The 22,217-nt window shown below is 32.2% G+C and overlaps 2 protein-coding genes across 2 annotated transcripts in view; both read right to left on the bottom strand.

Annotated features, from left to right (window-relative positions):
* LOC125872914 (actin-related protein 5) overlaps nucleotides 1-22,217 on the bottom strand; it is a 1,108,764-nt gene that overhangs the window by 1,006,641 nt on the left and 79,906 nt on the right. The gene's annotated exons all lie outside the window — the stretch shown is intronic.
* LOC125872911 (protein SMAX1-LIKE 6-like) lies at nucleotides 6,228-11,843 on the bottom strand. The gene is made up of 3 exons (XM_049553705.1): nucleotides 10,288-11,843; nucleotides 8,450-8,705; nucleotides 6,228-8,182 (listed from the first exon to the last, which is right to left on the bottom strand). The coding sequence occupies exons 1-3, from the start codon at nucleotides 11,481-11,483 to the stop codon at nucleotides 6,449-6,451; spliced, it is 3,186 nt and encodes a 1,061-aa protein (XP_049409662.1). The 5' UTR covers nucleotides 11,484-11,843; the 3' UTR covers nucleotides 6,228-6,448.

Raw genomic sequence — 22,217 nt, 5'->3', positions numbered from 1 at the left:
CCAGTTCCTCTTTTGTTCGAGAGCTCTAGCCATTGTTCCTCCATTTCTGTTTTCCCTTTCCCCTTGCTAGCATCAGTCATTAGTTGTAAGGGTGGTCCGTGTGGTTTGAGCATTTGTACTTCTTCAATTGTTTCACTCCTAGTTAACTTCCCAGTTGCAGAGCTGCTAGCTATTCCATGGTGTATCTCCTCTTCGTGGTACCTTTGGTTAGCTCTTTGTGGTCGTCCCCTCCCCATTTCCGGCAAGGTGCAAGTTAGTGCACACTAACGTGCGCCGAGAGAGAAAAGGAGAAAGTATTTAGAAATCTTGAATTATTGTGGGATTTTAGAACTTTAAGTTGTGAACTATAGAAATCTTGAATTATTGTAAGATTTTAGAACTTAAAGTTGTGAACTTTAGAGAACTTGAATTTTTGTAGGATTTTAGAACTTTATAAGATTGTGAACATTAGAAATCTTGAATTATTGTAGGATTTTAGAACTTTTAGTTGTGAACTTTAGAGAATTTGAATTTTTGTAGAATTTTAGAACTTTAAGTTGTGAAACGTTAGAAATCTTGAATTATTGTAGAATTTTAGAACTTTAAGTTATGAATTTTAGAAAACTTGAATTTTTGTAGGATTTTAGAACTTTAAGTTGTGAACTTTAGAGAACTTGAATAATTGTGGGATTTTAGAACTTTAGGTTGTGAACTTTAGAAATCTTGCATTATTTTAAGATTTTAGAACTTTAGGTTGTGAACTTTAGAAATCTTGAATTATTGTGGCATTTTAGAACTTTAAGTTGTGAACTTTAGAAATCTTGAATTATTGTAGGATTTTAAACTTTAGGTTGTGAACTCTAGAAATTTTGATTTGAATTTATGAACTAATTATTAGGTTGAACTTTAGAACTCTTAATAAAATATAGTCTTTATGGACTATTTGTAATTTTGAAACAAATTTTTTGTAATTTTGAAAGACTTTATAAGTCTTTAAATTATGATTTAGATATTTTTGAATGTTAATTTAAGTTTTTTTGTTTTATATTTTGTGTAGCTTCTTTATAATGTTTTGTGTTTGATTGGGGCTTAACTGAATTGAATTGAATTGTTTTTGCAGGTGGGCAGCAGAAACTGACAGTTTCTGCTGTCAAAAAAATTACAGAAAAAGCGACGGACAAGGTGGTTTTGTCTGTCGCTTTTCTGGATTTTATTTTTTAAAAAACCTAGAAAAGAGACGGGCAGGGTCCTTCAGTCCATCGCTTTTTTTAATTTTATTTTTTAAAAACACAGAAAAGCGACGGACAGGGTCCTTTAGTTCGTTGCTTTTCTGAATTTTTCAAATTTTTATTTCCAAAAAGGCGACGGACGGCGTCTCATTGTCCGTCACATTTCAAGATTCTAAAAAAATTAAAAATTAATTAAATGACGGACTTCGTCTCTTTTTTAAAATTTAAAAAAAAAATAAGAAAAGCAACGAACAATGTCGCATTCGAGATTGACTGCGTCGCTTTTGGCCAAAAAGTGATGTAGTCTAACACTTTTTTCCGTCTCTTTTTGGCAGTTTTTTAGTAGTGTGTGGCCAAACTTTTGGCACAATTGACATTTGATAAATTGCTTAAATTGTCTCCCGTTTTGTTGATTGTTGGAACTTGATTAGTGATTATTAGAACTCCATTGTCAAGACTGAGATGGTTTCTATGGTTGATTGTTGAAGCGAGGATTGTTCCTATTGAATTACGGAGGCGTGCTTGACTTTTGGACAACAACAATTGTGATCATAGAGGATGGATTTTCCAGATTTTGATGTTTGAGGAAAAGCTCATAATCTGTGAGCTTGTGAAATAATTCTTCAAAGCTCAAGGAAGAGTCTCGTGCGCATATTGCAACAGAGATTTCACGATACTCGAGGCCAAGGCTACTTAGAATTTGGACAATAAGTTCATCATCATTAACATGTGAACTAGCAACTTTGAAAGCATCAGAGAGAGAATAAACCTCCTAGAAGTATTCAACAATGGTTTAAGAAACCTTCTTGGTATTTTGCAATTGATCTCGCAAGCTAAAGATGTGAGTATGACTTTTGTTGGCGTAAGTTGTGTGAAGTAGTTCCCACGCTTTGTTCGCATATGGTGCTACAGCAACGGTTGGTGCAATGGTAGGATCGATAGATGACATCATTTCTTGTTGAATCAATTGATCTTGAGAGAACCAAATCCGATAATTGGGATTTGGTACAGTAAGATTATTTTGGGTACTAGTAGATGATGGAGCTGTTGTGGTTCCATCAAGATGTCCCATGAGTTGATGACCATTTAGTATTATCACAAGTTGTGCTTTTCATGTTGAAAAATTGAGGTTACCTTGTATCTTGAGAGGTGAGCAACAGGATTAAATTGCACCACATGAGTAGTGGCAGAAACTGCAGAACTGCTGGCAGCAGTATCATCAATAGTTAGAGCCATAGATGAGAAGGCTTTAAAGGAATGAGATAGATCTAACTCGGTGGAGCTTATAGGTGCTCTGATACCATATGAGGATTCAGATTAAAAGGTTAAAAAGATAATATATACACTACCTTAAAAACATGAACTCCAAAACTTGAATGTTGATTTACTATAATACCCCCAATTAAAAACACTCAATTTTTTTTATTAATTTAATTATTTTTATTATATTGAAAGTAGATACCTTTTCAAATTAAAGGATTTTGACTATTTCAATGAGTTGTGACTTTTCCAAAGGGTTGCGACTTTTTTGATGGATTGTGACTTTATCAATGAGTTGTGACTTTTCCGAAGGGTTGTGATTTTTTCGAAGGGTTGTGACTTTTCTAAAGAGTTGTGCCTTTTCTGATGAGTTGTGCCTTTTTCAAAAGGTTGTGACTTTTCCGATAAGTAGTGATTTTTTCGAAAGGTTGTGACTTTTCGGATAAGACACAATTAACACCTATTCATACTTCTATTTGGTATCTATAAATAGAGGGGTTTCCTCACACTTTTAAACTACAATTTCTTTAAGTTCTCTACTCTTCTTCTTCTTAAAAAATCTCAAGTGTTATTTGCAAAAATTGATTAAGTTCGAAATTCAACAAAATTTGTGGTACCTCATAAGAAAGAGTTGGTGAAAAATTGTAGCAAATCATTCATCAATTCACACTCATATTTTTCTTACCATTTTCATGAGTAAACAGTGATGAAAAGTTATGGCAGAGATAATAATATTAAACATATATGAAAAAAGCATATGATTTGGGTAAGATATTTCATCTTTGTTTTTTTATTTTTTGTTCTTTTCCCTCAAACGAAGGAGTTTCTTCTTAATTTTCTAAAACAATGGGTATCAACGTAGTCCATTGAATTATTAATTTTGATGTTAAATTCACTATTTCAAAAATAGATTTTTACTTTTACTTATAATATGATAACATAGCCATGACAATAATTATTTTTAATGGATAAACAACAACAACAACAACAACAACATGCCCAGTGAGATCCCACNCGGAGAAAGTAAAGTGTTGGTGGCAAAAGATTTAAATCAAATGGAACACTAGAGTGAATATAGCATGGACATATATTTTCATCTTCCTTCTTTATTGACTATGTATTCTTATTTATTGACTATGTATTGTTCCATATAATTTTTCTTTATGTCACAAGATACACTCNCCAACTGTTCTAACCCGAGTCTTGGCTCCACCATACATGTCCTTTATCGCCCTAATATACATCATCGGGACTCCTTTAGACTCCAAGCACCTCCAGAGGACATTCCTCGGTACTTTGTCATAGGCCTTCTCAAGGTCAATGAACACCATATGTAGGTCTCTCTTCCTTTCTCTATATTTTTCTACCAGTCTACGCATAAGATGAATGGCTTCGGTAGTCGAACGTCCCGGCATAAATCCAAACTGATTCTCAGAGATGGACACCCCTCTTCTCACCCTCATCTCCACCACTCTCTCCCAAATCTTCATAGTATGGCTCAACAATTTGATACCCCTGTAGTTGTTACAGTTTTGGATATCACCCTTGTTTTTATACAACGGAACCATTGTACTCCACCTCCATTCTTCAGGCATTTTTGTTTTCTTAAAGATAACATTAAACAGCCCAGTTAACCACTCTATGCCCGCTTTGCCCATGCTCTTCCAAAATTCTACCGGAATCTCATCGGGTCCGGTCGCTCTTCCCCTACTCATCCTACTAATAGCCCGTATAACCTCCTCGGACCTAACGCACCTACAGTATCCAAAATCCCGAAGTCTTTCAGAGTGTGCCAAATCACCCAACACAATGTCTGCTTCCCCTTTTTCATTTAAAAGTTTGTGAAAATAGATTCGCCATCTTTGCTTGATAGCGGTCTCTTCCACCAATATTTTGTCTTCCTCATCTTTGATACACTTCACTTGGTCCAAGTCGCGCGCCTTCCTCTCTCTTGCTTTTGCGAGCCTATACAATTTCTTATCCCCACCTTTGACCCCCAGCTCGACATACAAGCGTTTGAAAGCTGTCGTCTTCGCCTTCGTAACAGCTAACTTAGCTTCTGTCTTTGTCGTCTTATAGACTTTCTTAAGCGTCCGCTTCTCTTCCTCGTCTACGCACTCCGCCAATTTTATGTATGCAGCCTTCTTCGCTTCCACTTTACCTTTGACTTCCCCATTCCACCACCAATCTCCTTTATGGCCTCCAAATTTACCCCTTGACACCCCTAACACCTTAGAAGCAACTTCCCTAATGCAACTAGCTGCATTATTCCACATGTTGTCCGCATCCCCGCTACCACTCCAGGCCCCCATCCCCATCAGCTCCTCACCCATCTCCCGAGAAAGTAAAGTGTTGGTGGCAAAAGATTTAAATCAAATGGAACACTAGAGTGAATATAGCATGAACATATATTTTCATCTTCCTTCTTTATTGACTATGTATTCTTCTTTATTGACTATGTATTGTTCCATATAATTTTTCTTTATGTCACAAGATACACTCCTTACTAGATATATAAAAATAGATAAGAAAATAGTGATTGATCATAAGATGGTATTAAATTAAATTAATGATTCTATAAATAATACTTTAAATTTTATTTATCTATTAATTTTTATCATTGAAAAATTTAAATATTTTATATCATGATACAACATCTATAAGATACTAGATACTTTCATTAGGAAACAACTGTATTATATATATGCGGCAGAAAAAGGAGAAGACTACAATTCCACAAAGATAAGGTAGAAACTTAGTGAAACGAAATATTTTTCACCATAGGTGATGTTATTCATATATTAAAATTAAATTATTCTACTGAAATATATATAACAATCATTCATGATAACAACCAAGTACACTTTTTTTGGTAAAAATTACCTCTCTATGATAGGCTTACTCAATTATTAATTGAGTAATAATATTTTATAAATGATATGTTACATATAAAGATAAAATATTGAAATACTTATGGTAATTCTTATTAGTGTCATGCACATACTAAATTTGAATTATGAATATTTAAGACAAAATTTCTACTTAAATGGTTTACATCATTTATGTTCATAACCTCAAGAAGAAAGATTATTGGTGACATTTTTTGAATGAATATTTTTTTTCTATTTTGTTGGTTAGATTTGTTTACAAAATTGAGTGAAGTAAGAAATAATATTATTAAAGAAATGTCACTTTCTTTCATATTTAAACTTTGAATGTATTTTGAAATGTTTTAATGATATCTGGTCATTTTGATCTCAAAATACAAGTAACTCTGTGACAATATGTATTAATAATCTAAAAACATTTGTCCTATTTTTGTTCAATTATAATTGTTTACTAAAAAGCTTTAATTTAGTAATATTAATTCTATTTTACAACATCATATACTATATATACGATACACATGTGCCGTAAAACCAGTTCTATTAAATGTGGCAGCAAGTCTTTAAATACAAACTATGCCACTAACTGGACCTAAAGTGCAGGCTACTATCTGCACATTAGCTACAACTAACTGAAGCTAACAACTACTTATTCCTAAATATGCTCCAACTATCAGGAGATTAATTCAACCTATGACAACTAGTAACAACAGATAATACATAAAGATAGTTAATAGGCACAACCAAATTCTATGAGGCTCAAGCCTAATTAGCTGCATTAAAAGAGTTTAATCTTAACCCGAGAGTACGGGGTATTGCAATAAGAGCATCAGCTAGCGTGGATTTTTAGAAAGAGCAAAAAACCCAATGGTAATAATAGGAAAGAATGATCAACTCATAACACATAAATAGTTCATACCTGAATTAGCTAAGGTGAAATCTTACAATTTATGGCTTAAACTATAACAAACGTGACCTGCACAAGCCCAATAAAACATGGGATAAATCCGGTAACACAAGCATAATTAACTAGGTGTGCTAAAATGTGAATACACTGTATATTACATATTATAAATAGAGAAACTTAGATTTTAGCTAATTGACGATGATTCTGCCAGGAAGGAGAACTCCTGGTATATGAACTTGTTGAAGATAGCTCTCGCAGGTCACAAGTTTCACGACAGATCGAGCACTTAAGCTATATCTTTCTTGAGCTTCTACAAATCCCCTTCCAAGAACATGTTGAATCCAATCTTCTATTTTCTTGCTGTCACTTAAACATGCTGCTGCCAGAATTTGTTCCACTACTTTTGAGTCAATCTCTAGCAAACATTCTGGACCGACAATTTTGTGGAAGCATTGTCTCATCTCCTTCAATAGCTTCTCAGCAAGAGAGTCTAAATCCAATGGCCTAAAAATCGCAGTCTCATCAAATTGTGTAAACAATTGTTTCAACCATGCTGTGGTGTTTTCATTGGAAAAGTCACAGCCAGAATCTCCAGTAAAGTTCTCATAATTTTCAATCTCTTCAGCTGGAAGATTCAAATCTAAGCATGTGTTTGATGTCTTGTGGGCTCGTTTGGCCATCTCCGAGCTTCCAAATTGCTGATCTACACTTTCGATTGGACCAGTAGTTATAAGCTTTCTATTATTCACAAAGATTTGGCTAGAAGATCTTTTTCTAGTTGTTATCAATGCAGTTGAGTTTGGACTTTTGACATCATCTGTAAGATCAAAACCAATTAGTATCTGGATTTGGTTACCTTTAGCTGCCAATATATCTTCTTCCGAATACTCAGCTGTTTCTTTGGTAGAAGGAAGAGTTCTTTCTTCATCTAATCTTGATGACGTCGTCACAAAGATTGCATTACCTATGCTAACTTCTCTACCATGAGAGTCCAAAAATCTACCAGTCTTAACAGCTTGGGACAAGCTTTTCTGCATCAGTATATCAGCTTTATCCACATTTTCAAGGAAAACAACAGATAAAGGGCAGTTCCTCAGTTTATCAGCAACATAGTCAACAACATGCTTCCCTCTGAATCTCACGTCGTATTGATTCAATACTTGAAGATCAAACAACCCGACTTCATCCTGTAGACTTAGGTCTACACAGATTAAGTTGTTTGTGCTTCCATATAGAATCTCACCCAATGCAATTGCAATTTTCTTCTTACCGAGCTTATCAGGTCCAAGAAAGTTGAGCCAGATGTCTCCTCGACTTGGACAATTGTTTCTTTCATTTCTACATCTGCACCGTGCTATTGTTTGGCTAATGGCATTTACAGCCTCCTCTTGCCAATTAACCTTTTCTATAAGAGCTGCATATAGCATCTTAAAATCTTTTGAATCCAATTGCTGCTGAAGAGGAGAGCGGTTAATGAAACGAGGCACCTCAACACTGCATGTTATGTCATGTGGTTGATTAATGCTACTGTGGTTTGTGAGGTGCTCTTGTTCTTTGCTTGGAGAAGTAGAGGCCATGCACAAACCTAAATCTGTTGTGACTGAAGTTAGAGAGGTTGAAGAGTTAAAGCCATGGTCATCATCACCTTGTGACTGCGTTTTGGAGAGAAAAATGCTGCTTTCATTTGATGAAGAAATTGTGCAAGTCATTTTCTTCCTCCTAGTTTCAATGTTTTCGTTATTGAGACTTTGTTTTCGGTCTTCAACAACTTGAAAGCCTACAACTGATGGGAATTCAGAAGTCATGTGAAAGTTGCTTGTCTTGGGTAATGGTTGATTGTAGTGTAAACGCTGGCATAGATTGTCCCATTTTCTCTGCAAACCAGCAATTTTAGCACCCAATACCATTTTATCATCTTTGGCCTGCACTGAAGCCATATAAAGAAGTTATTACATGATTAGAATACATTTATTATACTCGTGTTGGGAGTTCCATGTATATTTCATTTAACTTGACTTCAGCTGACATATAGGCCCTTCAACTTTAAGTATGTACAAGTAGGATGTGTAAGTCTACTTATTCAACTTTATACAAGTTTAAGTGTCTGTTTATTCAAATCCAAAGTTGGAGGGCATAGATATAAGAAAAACAAAGAGAGGTCATGGAGTAGAATTGTGAGAAAGACAGACCTTGATAGGGTCGAGTCCTCCATTAGTGTTGAGTTGAGTCATTTGCAACCAAGAAGGCAGACTTGATTGATAGTGATCTGCAACTGAAGCAGTGCTTATTAATCCACATTTTGAGAGAGCATTTACTTCTTGTTTGCATTTCTCATTGCATAAGTGGCACCGGGATGCAGTGTGGTATGAACTGCTTAACGGGCTTTTAATATCACCAGTTGCCGTAGAAAAGAATCCTCCCAATGGCACAAAAGATTCCATCAACCTGTTATGTAATTAACACATTCAAATGAAACATGTCAATCACATGGGTGGGTCCGGACCAACCCAATAGCTTTAACATTGTAACACCGATTCAACTCCCTACTATGATTTTTTCTATATCCAAAATTTAAACTCAAGATTTTGATTATCCAAAAATACCTAGAAAAAGGTCATAGTAATATTTCACCAATAATAATAATTATAGTAATCTAGATTAATAGCCGTCTATGATAATGAAAATCAATTATTCATATGCAAAAAATTTAATATAAAGTTGAACCTTAGAAGCTAAAATTAAATATTTACATGGATCGAAAATCCCACGTCATGATGAATCTATTTGAGCTAGTAATTTATAATGGGTCAATTTGGATTATCCCAAAGCAATTTATCATCAAAATTACTCTTTCAAAATTATTATATTTTGTTTTCCATCCGGTGTCCCATATTCATATTGAAACCCGATTAAATTTAAATTCGAGCTGAGAAATCTCACATTGGGAGTAAAACTCTACATGAGTTTCTTGGAGAATAGGACTTCAAAGTTGTCACGGTACGACTTCTTCTAAATTGATTCCTAACAATCAGTAAATAAATACAAATAGACTTCCACTCAAACTCCGTTACATTATCTTTACAAAGTCATGTTGGTTACTCTATCTCAAATTTATTAAAACTTGGTGGGCGTACATATAAATTTGAGTTAATTTTATCATTCCTAATTTGGATAAAAATTACAAAATAATAGTGGGTTATAATAGAAGGATATTAAAAGAAAATGTCACAAAATATTTTTTTTAAAAAAAAAAAGATCAACCGAGCTGCTATAAAGGAGGACATCATCGGAAAGTGACTCAGGAAAAAGTTATAGAAAACGATAATGACAATGAACAAAGAAAGAAAATGAAATAGCATAAGAAAAAAAAAGGAACATTAATAAGAAAATAGATAGAAAAATTATGATATTTTCATGTAGCAGCGTGTGTATACCATCGATATCAAAAAATTGATTATGCTGACCCAGTGTTGTATTCATTTCGTTTTTAAAAAAATCTAAGAGATAATAGCACTCCGCAAAGTATAAGTGTGTAACAACAAATTCGAAGCAAGTTTAGGTGTATTTCTATGCAATTTTCGTTTACATTAATACACACAAATCCTCTAATGTTAGAAAAAATTTCAGCTTCACCAAGAAAATCCTCAAATATTACCAAACAAATTAAAATTAATATAAGTTCCTTAACAAAAACTATAAACTCTTTATCATTTAACTAGCATATCAATCTATTCGCACTATGGTATAATGATGGGATAAGTTATCCCAATCTTGACAATCAAAATTTTATCCCATGATTATTTATTCTTATCCCAAACGACTCTGTTACTTATGTCTATTCTAACAAGTCCTTCACCAGTATCAGACAAGAAAAAGCAAACAAACTACACCATTAAAAAACGAAAAGAAGAATCAAAAAGCTAAGATATGCTGCATATCTAAAGTACATCATACTGAGTCCCACTTCTATGGTGCAATAATTACTTACTAAAAAGCTTAATAAAAATAATTGAAGAAAACAGTATACCTGGATCTAGGAAATGTTTCTTCCTTTGAATTTCCAGAAGAAATGATTGTCAAAAGCTGCAACTCCCAATCTTTTTCTATGTAAGGAAATCTATTCAAAACTTTCAAATATATCTCATACTTTTCTACCCACCCAATCAACCAGAGTTTTCCATGATTAATCTGTAGCAAACTTGTCAATTTGCTAACAATATATCTGCAAGAATCAATATAACCATCATTGCTTGATAGCAGTTTTAAATCTCCGTAATTGACAACAACACCAGACCCTAAACTATTATTCATCAACATACTTCCAATCTCCTCAAACTTCGACTTCATTAATTCCTCATCATATTCTCCTCTAACAAACCTTATGATCTCTGTCTCTATACAAATCACACTCAATCCATATACCTCAACAGGAAGGATTCCTCCTCCTCCTCCTCTGTTACTCTGTATCATTTCAAGGAAATTGTTCATAGCACCCTGTGCACAAGTACCAACAATAAGTGGATTTTTTCCTCTGTTATTGACGAAAACCTCCCCAATTCTTCTGCAATCATCTTCTCCCCCAGAGAATCCCAAGAAGGGGAAGCTAAAACTTCGATCGGTTTGATTGGTTAAATTACACAAAAACAAGGGTGGTCCTTTGAATCTTGAGTATCTGAAGAGTTGATGAACAGGTCTAAGAATTGCAAGCTTAATATCACAACTCCTGAAACCAGCTTCCCCAAATACTCTGCTTACAACAGGGTCATCAAGGACAGAAATTATGAGATTCCGTAGCTCAACCTTGACTACTGGAACTGAAGAAGAAGAAGCTGACTGATTCTGAAGCTGTTGTTGATAAAAATTGAAATTCTCCGGCTGTCGTCTCTGATTCGCTTGCGACCTCTTTATGGCTGCCATAAGAGAATTCGAAACAGGTGGATAGTCTACCTTGCTGCTGCTGGGCGACGAAGGCAACCGATCCATCGAAACCCCTAAACAGAGGTCTAGAGCTTTGAATTGGACACGAACAGAGTATGCATTGTTCCTTGTACGAGAACATGCCTCACGTAAACATGAAGAAGGAACAGAGAGTAAGGAAGATATGTAATGAAGAGATGTAGTTTGAGCATGGCCACGACGACCTGCCATGGCTACAGCATCGTCGAGAGTCATGGAAGCTTCATGCGTCAAGCATTGCCTAGCAGTATTAACTGGCGTTGGCATTGCAAATACCAAAAAGAAAGAGAAGAAGTACTCAGCTGTGGTTGTAGTAAACGTGAACACAGAGTACGGAATGTAATCAAGAAAACATAAAATAATTTTTTTTTAAAAAAAGCGCTGACAATAGAAGTACGGAGTAGTAATATATATAATACTTAATACTCCTCACACTCCACTAGTATAAGAAAGAAAATAGAGAAATAGATTGGCAGAAGGTGTTAATAGAAACATCCAAGCTAAGTGTATCCATCACATTGAGTTATTTATGAGGTTTTTGGAAAGGAAAGGGAAGAGGTAGGAGATGGTGGGGTAAGATGTTTGTTGATGGTGCTTGACACTGGTGGTGGTTGCTGTTGCTGGTGGGGGGACTTGTGAGGGTTATACCAGTACCCAGTAGGGGACCATTTGAGTGAAAAAAGGCAAGTGTAACCAAACATTGGATTGTGATACACTGATCAGATTGTTTCATCTTTAACTACACATTTCGGGTTCGAATTCTGAATATGAAGAAAATTTTGTTGGAAGCGTCACCCCGAATGAACCCTGCAGTGCGCAATTTGTATTTAATTGGGGCTCTAATCAGTGGCGAAACCAGAATTTTCAATAAGGGTTTCAAAATCTATAGAAATAGACACACGAGGTAGACAAGGGGATTAGATATCTACTATATATATATAAAATTATTTTAACCATGTATAAATAATGTAATTTTTCACCGAAGGGGTTCAACCCCTTAGTACAAGGTGGCTCCGCCACTGGCTCTAATGCGAACTCTGAATACCGGATAAAAAAAAAAAGACGCAAGTGTAGGTGGTAACTGAGTATAGATTCTTTTGTATTTCACATCTTTCTCAACTTACACTTATAATTCTTTGTTACCAATACTTGGTGCATCATGACATTGACACAGAGATGCTGAGTCCACTTATTAAATAATGGGCCAAATAGGACTCTAAAGTCACTTTCTACTCCCCTATTTGTAGTGCAGCAATACATCCAAAATCTATGTCAAGACTAAACAACCGTATGTTCCTGTTTACTCAACCTAGCTACATTATTCTCCTCTCTCTTTCTTACAATGTTTTTGAATAGGTTGTTGTTTCATATATAATTTTTATAATTTCAGGCATAATATGCTTCTTCTTCTTTAACGTCATATTAGAGTCGGACCAATTCATATTCTTAATTTATTAATGATCCAACCTTCTGCTAGGGCAGCTCAATGAAATTGGTGGCTAAACATGAATCTTAATAAAAGGTCTTTAGATTTATTTAATAGAAAGATTTTATATATATATATATATATATATAAGGGGGTCACCGGGTTCACGTGAACCCATGGTCCCTTCCCGAGATCATATATAATGGTGTTATATTTTAAAAAATATATTGAAATATAGATGTGTGAACCCACACTTGAAGTATCACACAATGCGATTATGACTGGGTGCACCTCTCTCCGCGAGGTTAAAAATTTGAAATTTATATTTATCTTGTTTTTTCTTTCTAAAATTAGATAACACTTCTCTAAGTGGTAATTGATATATATATTAGACCGACCTAAAATTTTAACCGTTTTCAGTAGTAAAAACCTAAATGTCGAACCGATCAAATTTATTTCATAGATCAACTTTTTTATAACAGTGCACCATCATCTCAAAATCTTGGATACACCTCTGTAATAATATATATATATTTATTTGTTTGATTTCTTTTTTGATGTTGTTGTATGGATCATCTAGTACATATCTTGATTATTCCAAGTTTTCACAAGTGAAGTCAAAGGAAGGTCGAGCGTATGTGGACCATGCATCTACCTTGTAGAGATAGAAAATTATTTTCAATAATCTCTAGATTTAAAATAAAGCATTCCCAAGCAGTTTGAAGAAGTGAATATAGAAATGAAGCAATGGCAACAAGAGAATGATGTGAAATGAGAAGAACACACAACATACACTAGAAAGAATCACTTCAACGCCGACCTCATGTGTAGAATCACTAAACTTACACTCTAAGGGCTCGTTTTGTATGAGGAATAAGGGATTACTAAGTTTGAGATTAGTTTTAAGAAGAGTTTATTTCTTATTTGGTTGGGATAAATTGCGGGATAATTTATTCTGGGATTATTTATCCTGCGATTATTGTATATTGTTATCCCACATTGAGGATGACCCACCGGTAGACCAAGACTTGAACGGATAGAATCGTACTACCGCTGTCTATGTCGGTGCTGCTTGCCGACGGCCCTTCGTTTACTTTTCTGGAGTCAACGATGCCGCTTTTTCCGTCACAAAAACTGCTTGTTGTGCTGAACCCGAATCATAGAACTCGGACATGATAGATTTCTCATCTCAGGTTAATCAATTCAATGATCGGCTTCTTTCTTTTTCTCAATATGATTCTTCAAAGATGCTAAAGTTGACTATCTCATGGAAGGGAGTGGGATGTGAAAGAAAGTCTTACGATCCAACTATCTCTTGTACGGTGGAGTAACAATTCTAGAATAACTAACCCTAAGATAATTAATTCTAGAATAAATTGTTCCCCAACCAAACGAGCCCTAAGTATTCAATCTTGATCTTGCTCAACTTAAACTCTTTAAACTCTAAATTTAGTCTTCAAACCTCTAGCTTATCATTAACTCTGCCGTTACAAATCTCATCAATCAGTACTATATTATGGACAAATACATAGTATATAAAATAAAATATTATGGGGGCCTAAAGCAATTCTTGCCCCATCAGCCAACCTTTCCTTATGTTTGCGCGGTGTTAGAAAGTTTTACATTAGCCGAAGGAATTAATAATTTTTTTATATATGATCAATTCTTACCCAATGAATTAATCTAAATTTAAGTTAGGTTTACTGTATATGTTCTTTAATAACCTTTAGCCACTATAAAGTTAAGAACAAGATGCATCCTCATAATCTGCAAATTTTCTTTGATTCTTAAGTCAATTGTATTCCAGGTTTGCTTAAATACGATTTAAGTCTTTAAGAAGTCGTTTAATATGAGGTATAATGTATAATAATCTCGGATAAAATGCAAGATAATTTTATCATGCATTTGATTGGTGGTATTCTAATCTTTGGATTATTTATCCACCGTTTATATCTTAATGATGAGATAAATTATTCTATATATATGTAACTTATTTCGAAATTATTAATCCCGGGATAACTTATTTCCTACCAAATAACCCCTCTGCGATGGGTATTAGTAGTATATTGTTGACTTAATTCAAAATACCAATAGCTTTGAAGAGTTCTATTTTTTTAGGAATTTTCGTAACTAGTCACGGTAATAAACTTAATTATGCTCTATAGCTATAGTTTGCATATTTATGGGCGGTAACTACAGTTTAAGCTGCTTCGTTTGTATAATTCACGGGTATACATAATTCACGGGGGAGTTTCTATATATAATTCGCCGATACGTTTGTATAATTGAGCTATTTTTGTATAAACTCGAAATAACTAATTTATACAAACTCAAACATCTGAACTTTAAACAATTATACAAATTATATTATACAAATTACGAATATACAATCGTGCGAATCATACAAACTCGAAAATTTTGCCCACATAATTATCACTGAATATTGGTCTTGTGTAGTAATTAACTAAAGCTATAGCTATAATGACTAATTAACTAATATATATTTGCTTAATGAGTAATTTTTTTCCCACTTGTTGTGAGATTATTATAGTGAGGAGTTGTTTACTGCACTATAATCATTAGTGTTCACTTCGTGCATTCTTGGAGTTAATTTTTACTACTATTATTTTTTCCTTTGCTAATTCTATGAAGTAATTATACCATAATTGAAATGATTTGACAACAAAAAGAAGTGAAGAAAGTCGTCAACCATAGACTCAGTTTGTCGTCTTCCCATTTGCCCAAAAAATATTTGATTCGGATTTTCTCACACTTTCTATTAGCATGATGAGCACTTATGTGAAAGAATATTGAAAGAAACCTATCAACTTTCTTGAGACCACTATCACATTTCTTGTTAGTTATATTTTTTTATTCTTTATTTTTAAAAATAAATTATTTGATCAAGGATGAACAAAATCAAATCGGAAACTGCAAATCGAGAAAAAAATTTTGACTAGTGATTTGGTTTAACTTAGTTTGGTATTGAAGAAAAAAAATCCAATTATATTGGGTTGGTTTGGTTTTAGCTTTAAAAAGTCAACCCGAGACTAAATCAATCTGACATTATATATATATATACAACCTTTACATTTAAAAAATGTTGTTTTATTAAATTGGTGTAATTCTTTTGCCCTTGCTATTGATATATCTACTTCATAGTCGTCTTCTTTCAGTATTTGAATATTCATTCCTTCTATATTTATGGTTGATTCATTATCTTATATATATATAAAAAATTTTAAAATTATTTTATACATAAAAGTATTTACTTTGATATAATTTATAAATATTTCTTATATTTTCATCTTATAACATATTACTTCAATTTTAACTTAAAATTTTGAATAGTCCAATAAAGGTTATATTCCATAAATATGAGCTCTAACAAAGTTCAAATCAAAACCAAATCAATATCATTGGCAACAAAAAAAATCAACTCAAATACTTAGAGTAACAATAATGTTGAATATTTGTTCTTTAGTTATATATTTATTTAGATAATTAAACTATATAACCTAATTTTAGTTCTTTTTAATGTTTAGTCATATAATTAATTCTCATTAGACTTATTTTGGCATGATTTAGTACTTTAAAATTATGGTCATTTTCATTATGACTTATTTATTTTATGTGATTTCATTATTGTTTTTGTTGAATATTTTAGTGTCATCATTCACATCATATTGTGTGTTATTTTCTTAAGAAACACCTTAGATAATTATATTTTGATAAGACTAAATAAATATTTGAAACAAAAAATAATCATATGTTTTGTACGAATACTCTACCGGAAAAACTCCAAAAAACCCAAGAACCCGAAAAAATTCGACATTAAAAAATAAAAATATTATTAATTTGGTTTGATTTACAAATTTAAAAATCCGACATAACTGATTTGATTTGGTATGTAAAAAACTTGAACCAATCCGGTCCATATATACCCCTAGATCCAATTATTTGTCCTAATTTTGCATTGTATAAGTTTAGAAAGAAGCAGTCCTATTAGGAATTTTAGAATTCCAAAGTTTGAATTCGAAATTTTAATTTTCGAATTCTAAAGTTTGCTAATACAATCATTGATTTTAAAGTTAAGATACACTAATAATAATGACATAAAACACAAAAAATTAGTACATTGCTTTATATTACAAAATATCTTTTATAATATCATTGATAGAGTTTTTGTTAACCCTTTTACATATTAACTTTAAAATCAAAGAATATATTAGCATATGTTTATCCTATTTCAATTTAAAAAAGATTAAGAGGAAGAAATATTTCTATTCTATTGGAATTTCTTAAAAAATAATATCTAGATGAAAGTTAATGACGAGACTACTAATATTATATATATATATATATATATATAATCTACAATATCAGCTTAAAAGTAAATAGGATAATTATATTTTTATTGGTAAAAGGAGATTAAGAACAAAAAAGATTGCTTTCGGTAAAGAGATTTTTTTTAAAAAATAAATAAGAAAAAGGCTCTTTAAAAATAATATTTTACTAGGAAAATAATGTGTTTAAAAGAAAAGAAACAATATGTTTATTATGAAAAATACATTTTTTTATTCAAATTAAAAATAAGCATATTTCTGGACCAAAATGTTAATGACATAGCATTTATGGACTAAGGGGTCGTTTGGTAGAAAAATAAATAACACATGGATTAATAACGCATGGATTAGTAATGCAGGGATTAGTAGTGCTGAGATTAGTAATGCAGGATATATTTTTTATCAAGTGTTTGGTTCATTGCTTCCCAACTCATCTTGTGTTGGATTAAAACTCTACAAAAAGCTTCTTTCCAATTATACCCTTGAATTATTATGAGATTTTCTATTTTATGTAATCGGGACAAGGTAGATAATTGCCGGACAATATTATTTTTTTATGGCCTTCTAACTAGCTAGGAGAAGAACAATTTTGTTGTCATGTTTGCTCTTTTGTCACTTGAATTATTTGAGGGTAAATAATTGTTATTTTAATAAATTAATCACTTAAAAAAATGTTAATTTTCAATTTAGAATAGACAGACCATCTACTTTAAAAACTGAAAAGACGGTTAAAAATAGTAAAATCGAATAAATCATCTACATTTATACATTAAAAATTGCAAGTTGTAGTTTTAATATGTATGCAATTTATAAATTGTTCAAAATACAAATAATTAGAAACCATGTATAAATCAACAAATAATATATTCAATTCAGATCACAAACATCATGTGGTGATATATTCGCCTTTTCAATTAGTAAATGTTAAACAACTCACATTTTAAATACTATATTGATATGTATTTGCATTTATTTATCAACAAACAACTCTCTCTAAATAATAAAATTTGTAAACTAATTTATTTAAATAAATTTACTAGTGCAAATATAAAATATAAAATCAAGAAAATAAATAAAATGATTTTAGGGATAGTTTTGTCTTTACATAGATAATCCCATGGTATTAAATCAAATGTATTACTAATACCACCAAATGGAATGTATTAGCTAGTAATACATCATATAATACCATGTATGGTGTATAACTAATCCATGGATTAGTTATACTTAGGCCCAAAAATTCTACCAAACATAGTACTAATTAATACCGTACATAATACATGGACTATTTCTCCTAATACTTCCTACAAAACGATCCCTAGAAGTATTAACGAAAGGGGCATTTTTGGATAAAAATATTAACGATAGAAGAATTTTCGAACCAAACTATTTACACATGACCCCCTAGCTTATTATCGGATTTCCGACTATACACCTATAGTCCACCGAAATTTTATTACCCCCTTGAACTACTTTAAAATGGAATAAATAATCCCTCAAGTGCTGAGTTGGTATAGAGAGTGTATTTCACTCTCTTTGAGAGGGTGAGTGGCCTATATATATAGTTTTTTAATTTCCATTTGTCTTCTCTTTTTCTTTTTTCTTTCTCTTTCTTTCTTGTTATTTTATCTATACAACTATACCTTTTTCACCATTATCATTGTTGAAGCTTTATCATAGATGTTTGGTATAAAAATTAGGGAAAAAGGTCTAAAATATATCCGAACTTTGACCGAAATTGCTGTAACAATACCAAACTTTGGAAAGGACCTTTTACCCCCTTGCACTATTTAATAGTGTATTTTAAAGGTATATATGTGCCCACGTGGACATCATAAATATTGCAATATTATAAATAGTAACGTGTCCACGTGGGCACATATATACCTTTAAAATATACAATTAAATAGTGTAGGGGGTAAAAGGTCCTCCATAAAGTTTGGTATCGTAACAACAAATTCGACCAAAGTTGAAGTATTTTTCAAACCGTTTTCCCTAAAAATTATCAACAACTAATCCATTTTATGAATAAATAATTTCAATAAACTTATTTAGAACATATCTAAAAAATTAAATTTATTTTTTAAAAATAACATACGTATTAGTTGATTATTTTTTAAAGTCATGGACTCAAGAGTAACAAAGTCAAAGTCAAAGTAATTGTATTTTTAAAAAATATTTTCAAACTTATTAGAAGTAATTGAAACAGAACAATTTCTTCTACATTTTAAAAAGAAGATACTACATATTCTCCTAAAACCCATGAAGAATCAAAATCAAAAATTCAAATTATAAATTAATCATGAAAATTTTAGAGGGAGAAAGAATGGAAAAGTGAGAGAGAGAGGTTTCTCAAATTTGTGTTACAAATTGGTCTTCTCATCCGCAATGGTTTGAGCCGTCGACGAAATCTTTGGAGGTTGAATCTGATCTCGAATATTCATGACCCATTCAATGTGTATATGAAATTGTGTAATGAAGAAAATCGAACAAAATGTAAAAAAACATGAAAATATTGTTGAATTGGTTGAATGAAAGATTTGATTAGGACAACTATCTTCTATGCTCTAGAGATTTGGAGTGGATGAAAAAGCGACTTGAATTTTTGTTTTTATAAATTGTTAGAGAATAGAAATTTATTGAGGTTAAAAACGATGTTTATTATAGTTAGGGTTGAAGAAATGATTGGAAAAGAAAGGAGGAAGAAAGAGGAGATTTAATTTTTTTTTATATATTTATTAAATGGTGAAATACACATGTCAAGTGTGTGTATTTCACCATAAGATAGCCCCCCGTAAAATATAAGTGTGTAGTTGGAAATTCGGTAATAAATTGGAGGACCATTTGGCCATTTTCTACATTTTTATATAATTTCACATAATTTAATGACATTTTAAACTTTTTTCGATATTAAATTGCTATCAAGATATTTTTTTGGGGGGAAGACGATATTTCAAGTAAAGGCCACTAGGCAGATCACATAGGAGCTATTTCATTATTTATCAATAACCAACATAAAAATAAAAATACAACTATTATGCAGACTGAAAAAATGAGATACAAATATTATTAATTATCCCTTAATTATATTAGTTTCAACATACATGTATTGTACATGTGTATTGCATTATAAAATTGTTTACAGGAGAAATGAATTGTGTAAATTAAAAAAAATAACGTTAAATAGATTCAACTTCATTAAATTGAGAGAAAAATGTTTATCATATTTTGCTAGATAGATCAATTAAGAAAATGAAATCATGTCATACAAAAACCCTCAGAAATATAATGCAAATATTGATATGATAATTATTAGAATCAACCAGATAAATACAATGAAACATATTCCATTAAAATAATTTTGGATATAAAAAGCTCCCAAAGAAAAGTTCTATGATGTTGTTGTATTTTTTTTTATATATAATTATCAATCAATTTTTCTTTTAAATTTAATATGATGACAATAATTAGACAAAAAAAATTAGAATATAAATTATTTAAATTTAAAGAAGTAAATAAGTGTGAACACAAATAAAAGAGTATATGTTAAGTTAAAAAAGAGAGAGTATATATTAAGTTGTTAACTCCTTAAGAACAGTGGTGTACACTATCTTTTTTTTTAAAAGCAATGTTGATATTGAATTATAAATAAATAAACGAATAATTGATATAACAATACTATATTAATACCAATTGTTCAAAGCTTCTAACAATTCTCCTCGATGACTTAGTTTTAAGTTTATAACTTATTATTTTTCAAGTTTTGTTTCGAACAAGTGGTTAAATTATTACAATAGGCTCGAACTTGGGCAATTGGGAGAATTATTGCACTCCAGCCACATGCCAAACCAACAAGCCAAGGTTGCACATCCGTAGAAGGGGTATCATTTGTATTATTTGTAGTAATGTTTTGTTTTTTTCCCAGATTTTTATGTATATAATATTAAAAAATTTCAACGAAGCAGTGTTAGATGACACCCTTGACATAGGGTGGGTCCAACCTTGCTTAAGAACACAAAATGTAAGAAACCCATAAATCAGGTATGTTCTAATAATATCTCTCTAAATTAAACTTCAATTTAATTGATATGTGGAAACAAAACATTAAATAGATAATTGGAGAATAATATCTTTTATGTTAGGGTTGCTTTACTCTTTCTCTTTCTTACTATGCGTAAGAATACTACAACAATAACAATAACAATAACAATAACAATAACAATAACAATAATAGAGATATTGATGAGTGGTATATTTGCACTCATTTAAGGTTCATTTAGCTCAATAATTGGTGTCCTCAATGCCTAACTTTGTCATTTCTAATCAAATATTGATGATTTGCAACTATGAAGGCAATTGGATAAGGAATGGACTAAATCTTAAAAGAATAGCCAAAAATGCAAAATAAGTGAAAAATGAACATTGTTGATCGCCTAGCATGAAGGGGGATCGCCGACAGAGTTAGACTTTGCCCAATCCGACAGTGCATAGCACTTTCATTTACCAAAGAAGGTCGGTGACCTCATGTAAAAAAGGCGATACGCCGAATGAGAAAAGTGGATATGAAGCACATCGCCCAAAGTGACAATGTGCAAAGAAAAAAATTTAATGCTCGAATGGTGAACTAAGGTGGTATTCGGTGATGCGTCGAACGTGAAAGGCTGACTCAATCGAGTTCGCCAACTGAGGTTCAAACACCTGAAGCCTAGAGCATCACAAAGGTGAGCTGAGGAACTTAGGCGAGCTTGACTAGTGTCGCCGAGTGTCACAACCCAAGATAGACCCTAGGTGTAACATGACGTATAAGACCCCGAGAGACCCCATACAAGCCACTTAGCATACATAGACAAGATAATAGAAATCAAGAGATTTAAAAGATCATTTCAAAAAAGAGAATTTCATATAACGAAGCGGAATCTAACAATGTCTCAAAGCAATCTAGTACATAAGAAGTAATTGGGACGTAACCCGTACAACAAGTCTAAAACTCAAGTCTAAAGAAATAATGAAGTAGGCCCGGTCCTCGAAACACAAGGACTCACCAATCTTCAATCTTGTACTATAGATCCTAGCCACGGAAGTGCAAGTCTGGAGCGTCGGACTCTACATTTTGATAAGAAATGTAGGAAAGAGTATGCATTAGTACAAATATGTACCAAGTATGATAGTGATTCATGAAGTGTAAAAATTATGAAAAAGGGGCATTTTCGTAATATGCAATGACCAAGC

The sequence above is a fragment of the Solanum stenotomum genome, chromosome 8, assembly GCF_019186545.1.
Source record: "Solanum stenotomum isolate F172 chromosome 8, ASM1918654v1, whole genome shotgun sequence".
Lineage (NCBI taxonomy): Eukaryota > Viridiplantae > Streptophyta > Magnoliopsida > Solanales > Solanaceae > Solanum > Solanum stenotomum.
Note: the sequence above shows the minus strand (reverse complement) of the source record. Positions and strands in the feature narration are given on the sequence as shown.

What these genes read in the sequence shown, in the direction of transcription:
- LOC125872911 (XM_049553705.1), bottom strand. Translation starts at nt 11,483, where the DNA reads ATGCCAACGCCAGTTAATACTGCTAGGCAATGCTTGACGCATGAAGCT. An exon ending in GAAACATTTCCTAGATCCAG is followed by an intron (nt 8,706 to 10,287) that starts GTATACTGTTTT and finishes ATTACATAACAG; the next exon opens with GTTGATGGAATCTTTTGTGC. An exon ending in GAGGACTCGACCCTATCAAG is followed by an intron (nt 8,183 to 8,449) that starts GTCTGTCTTTCT and finishes GCTTCAGTGCAG; the next exon opens with GCCAAAGATGATAAAATGGT.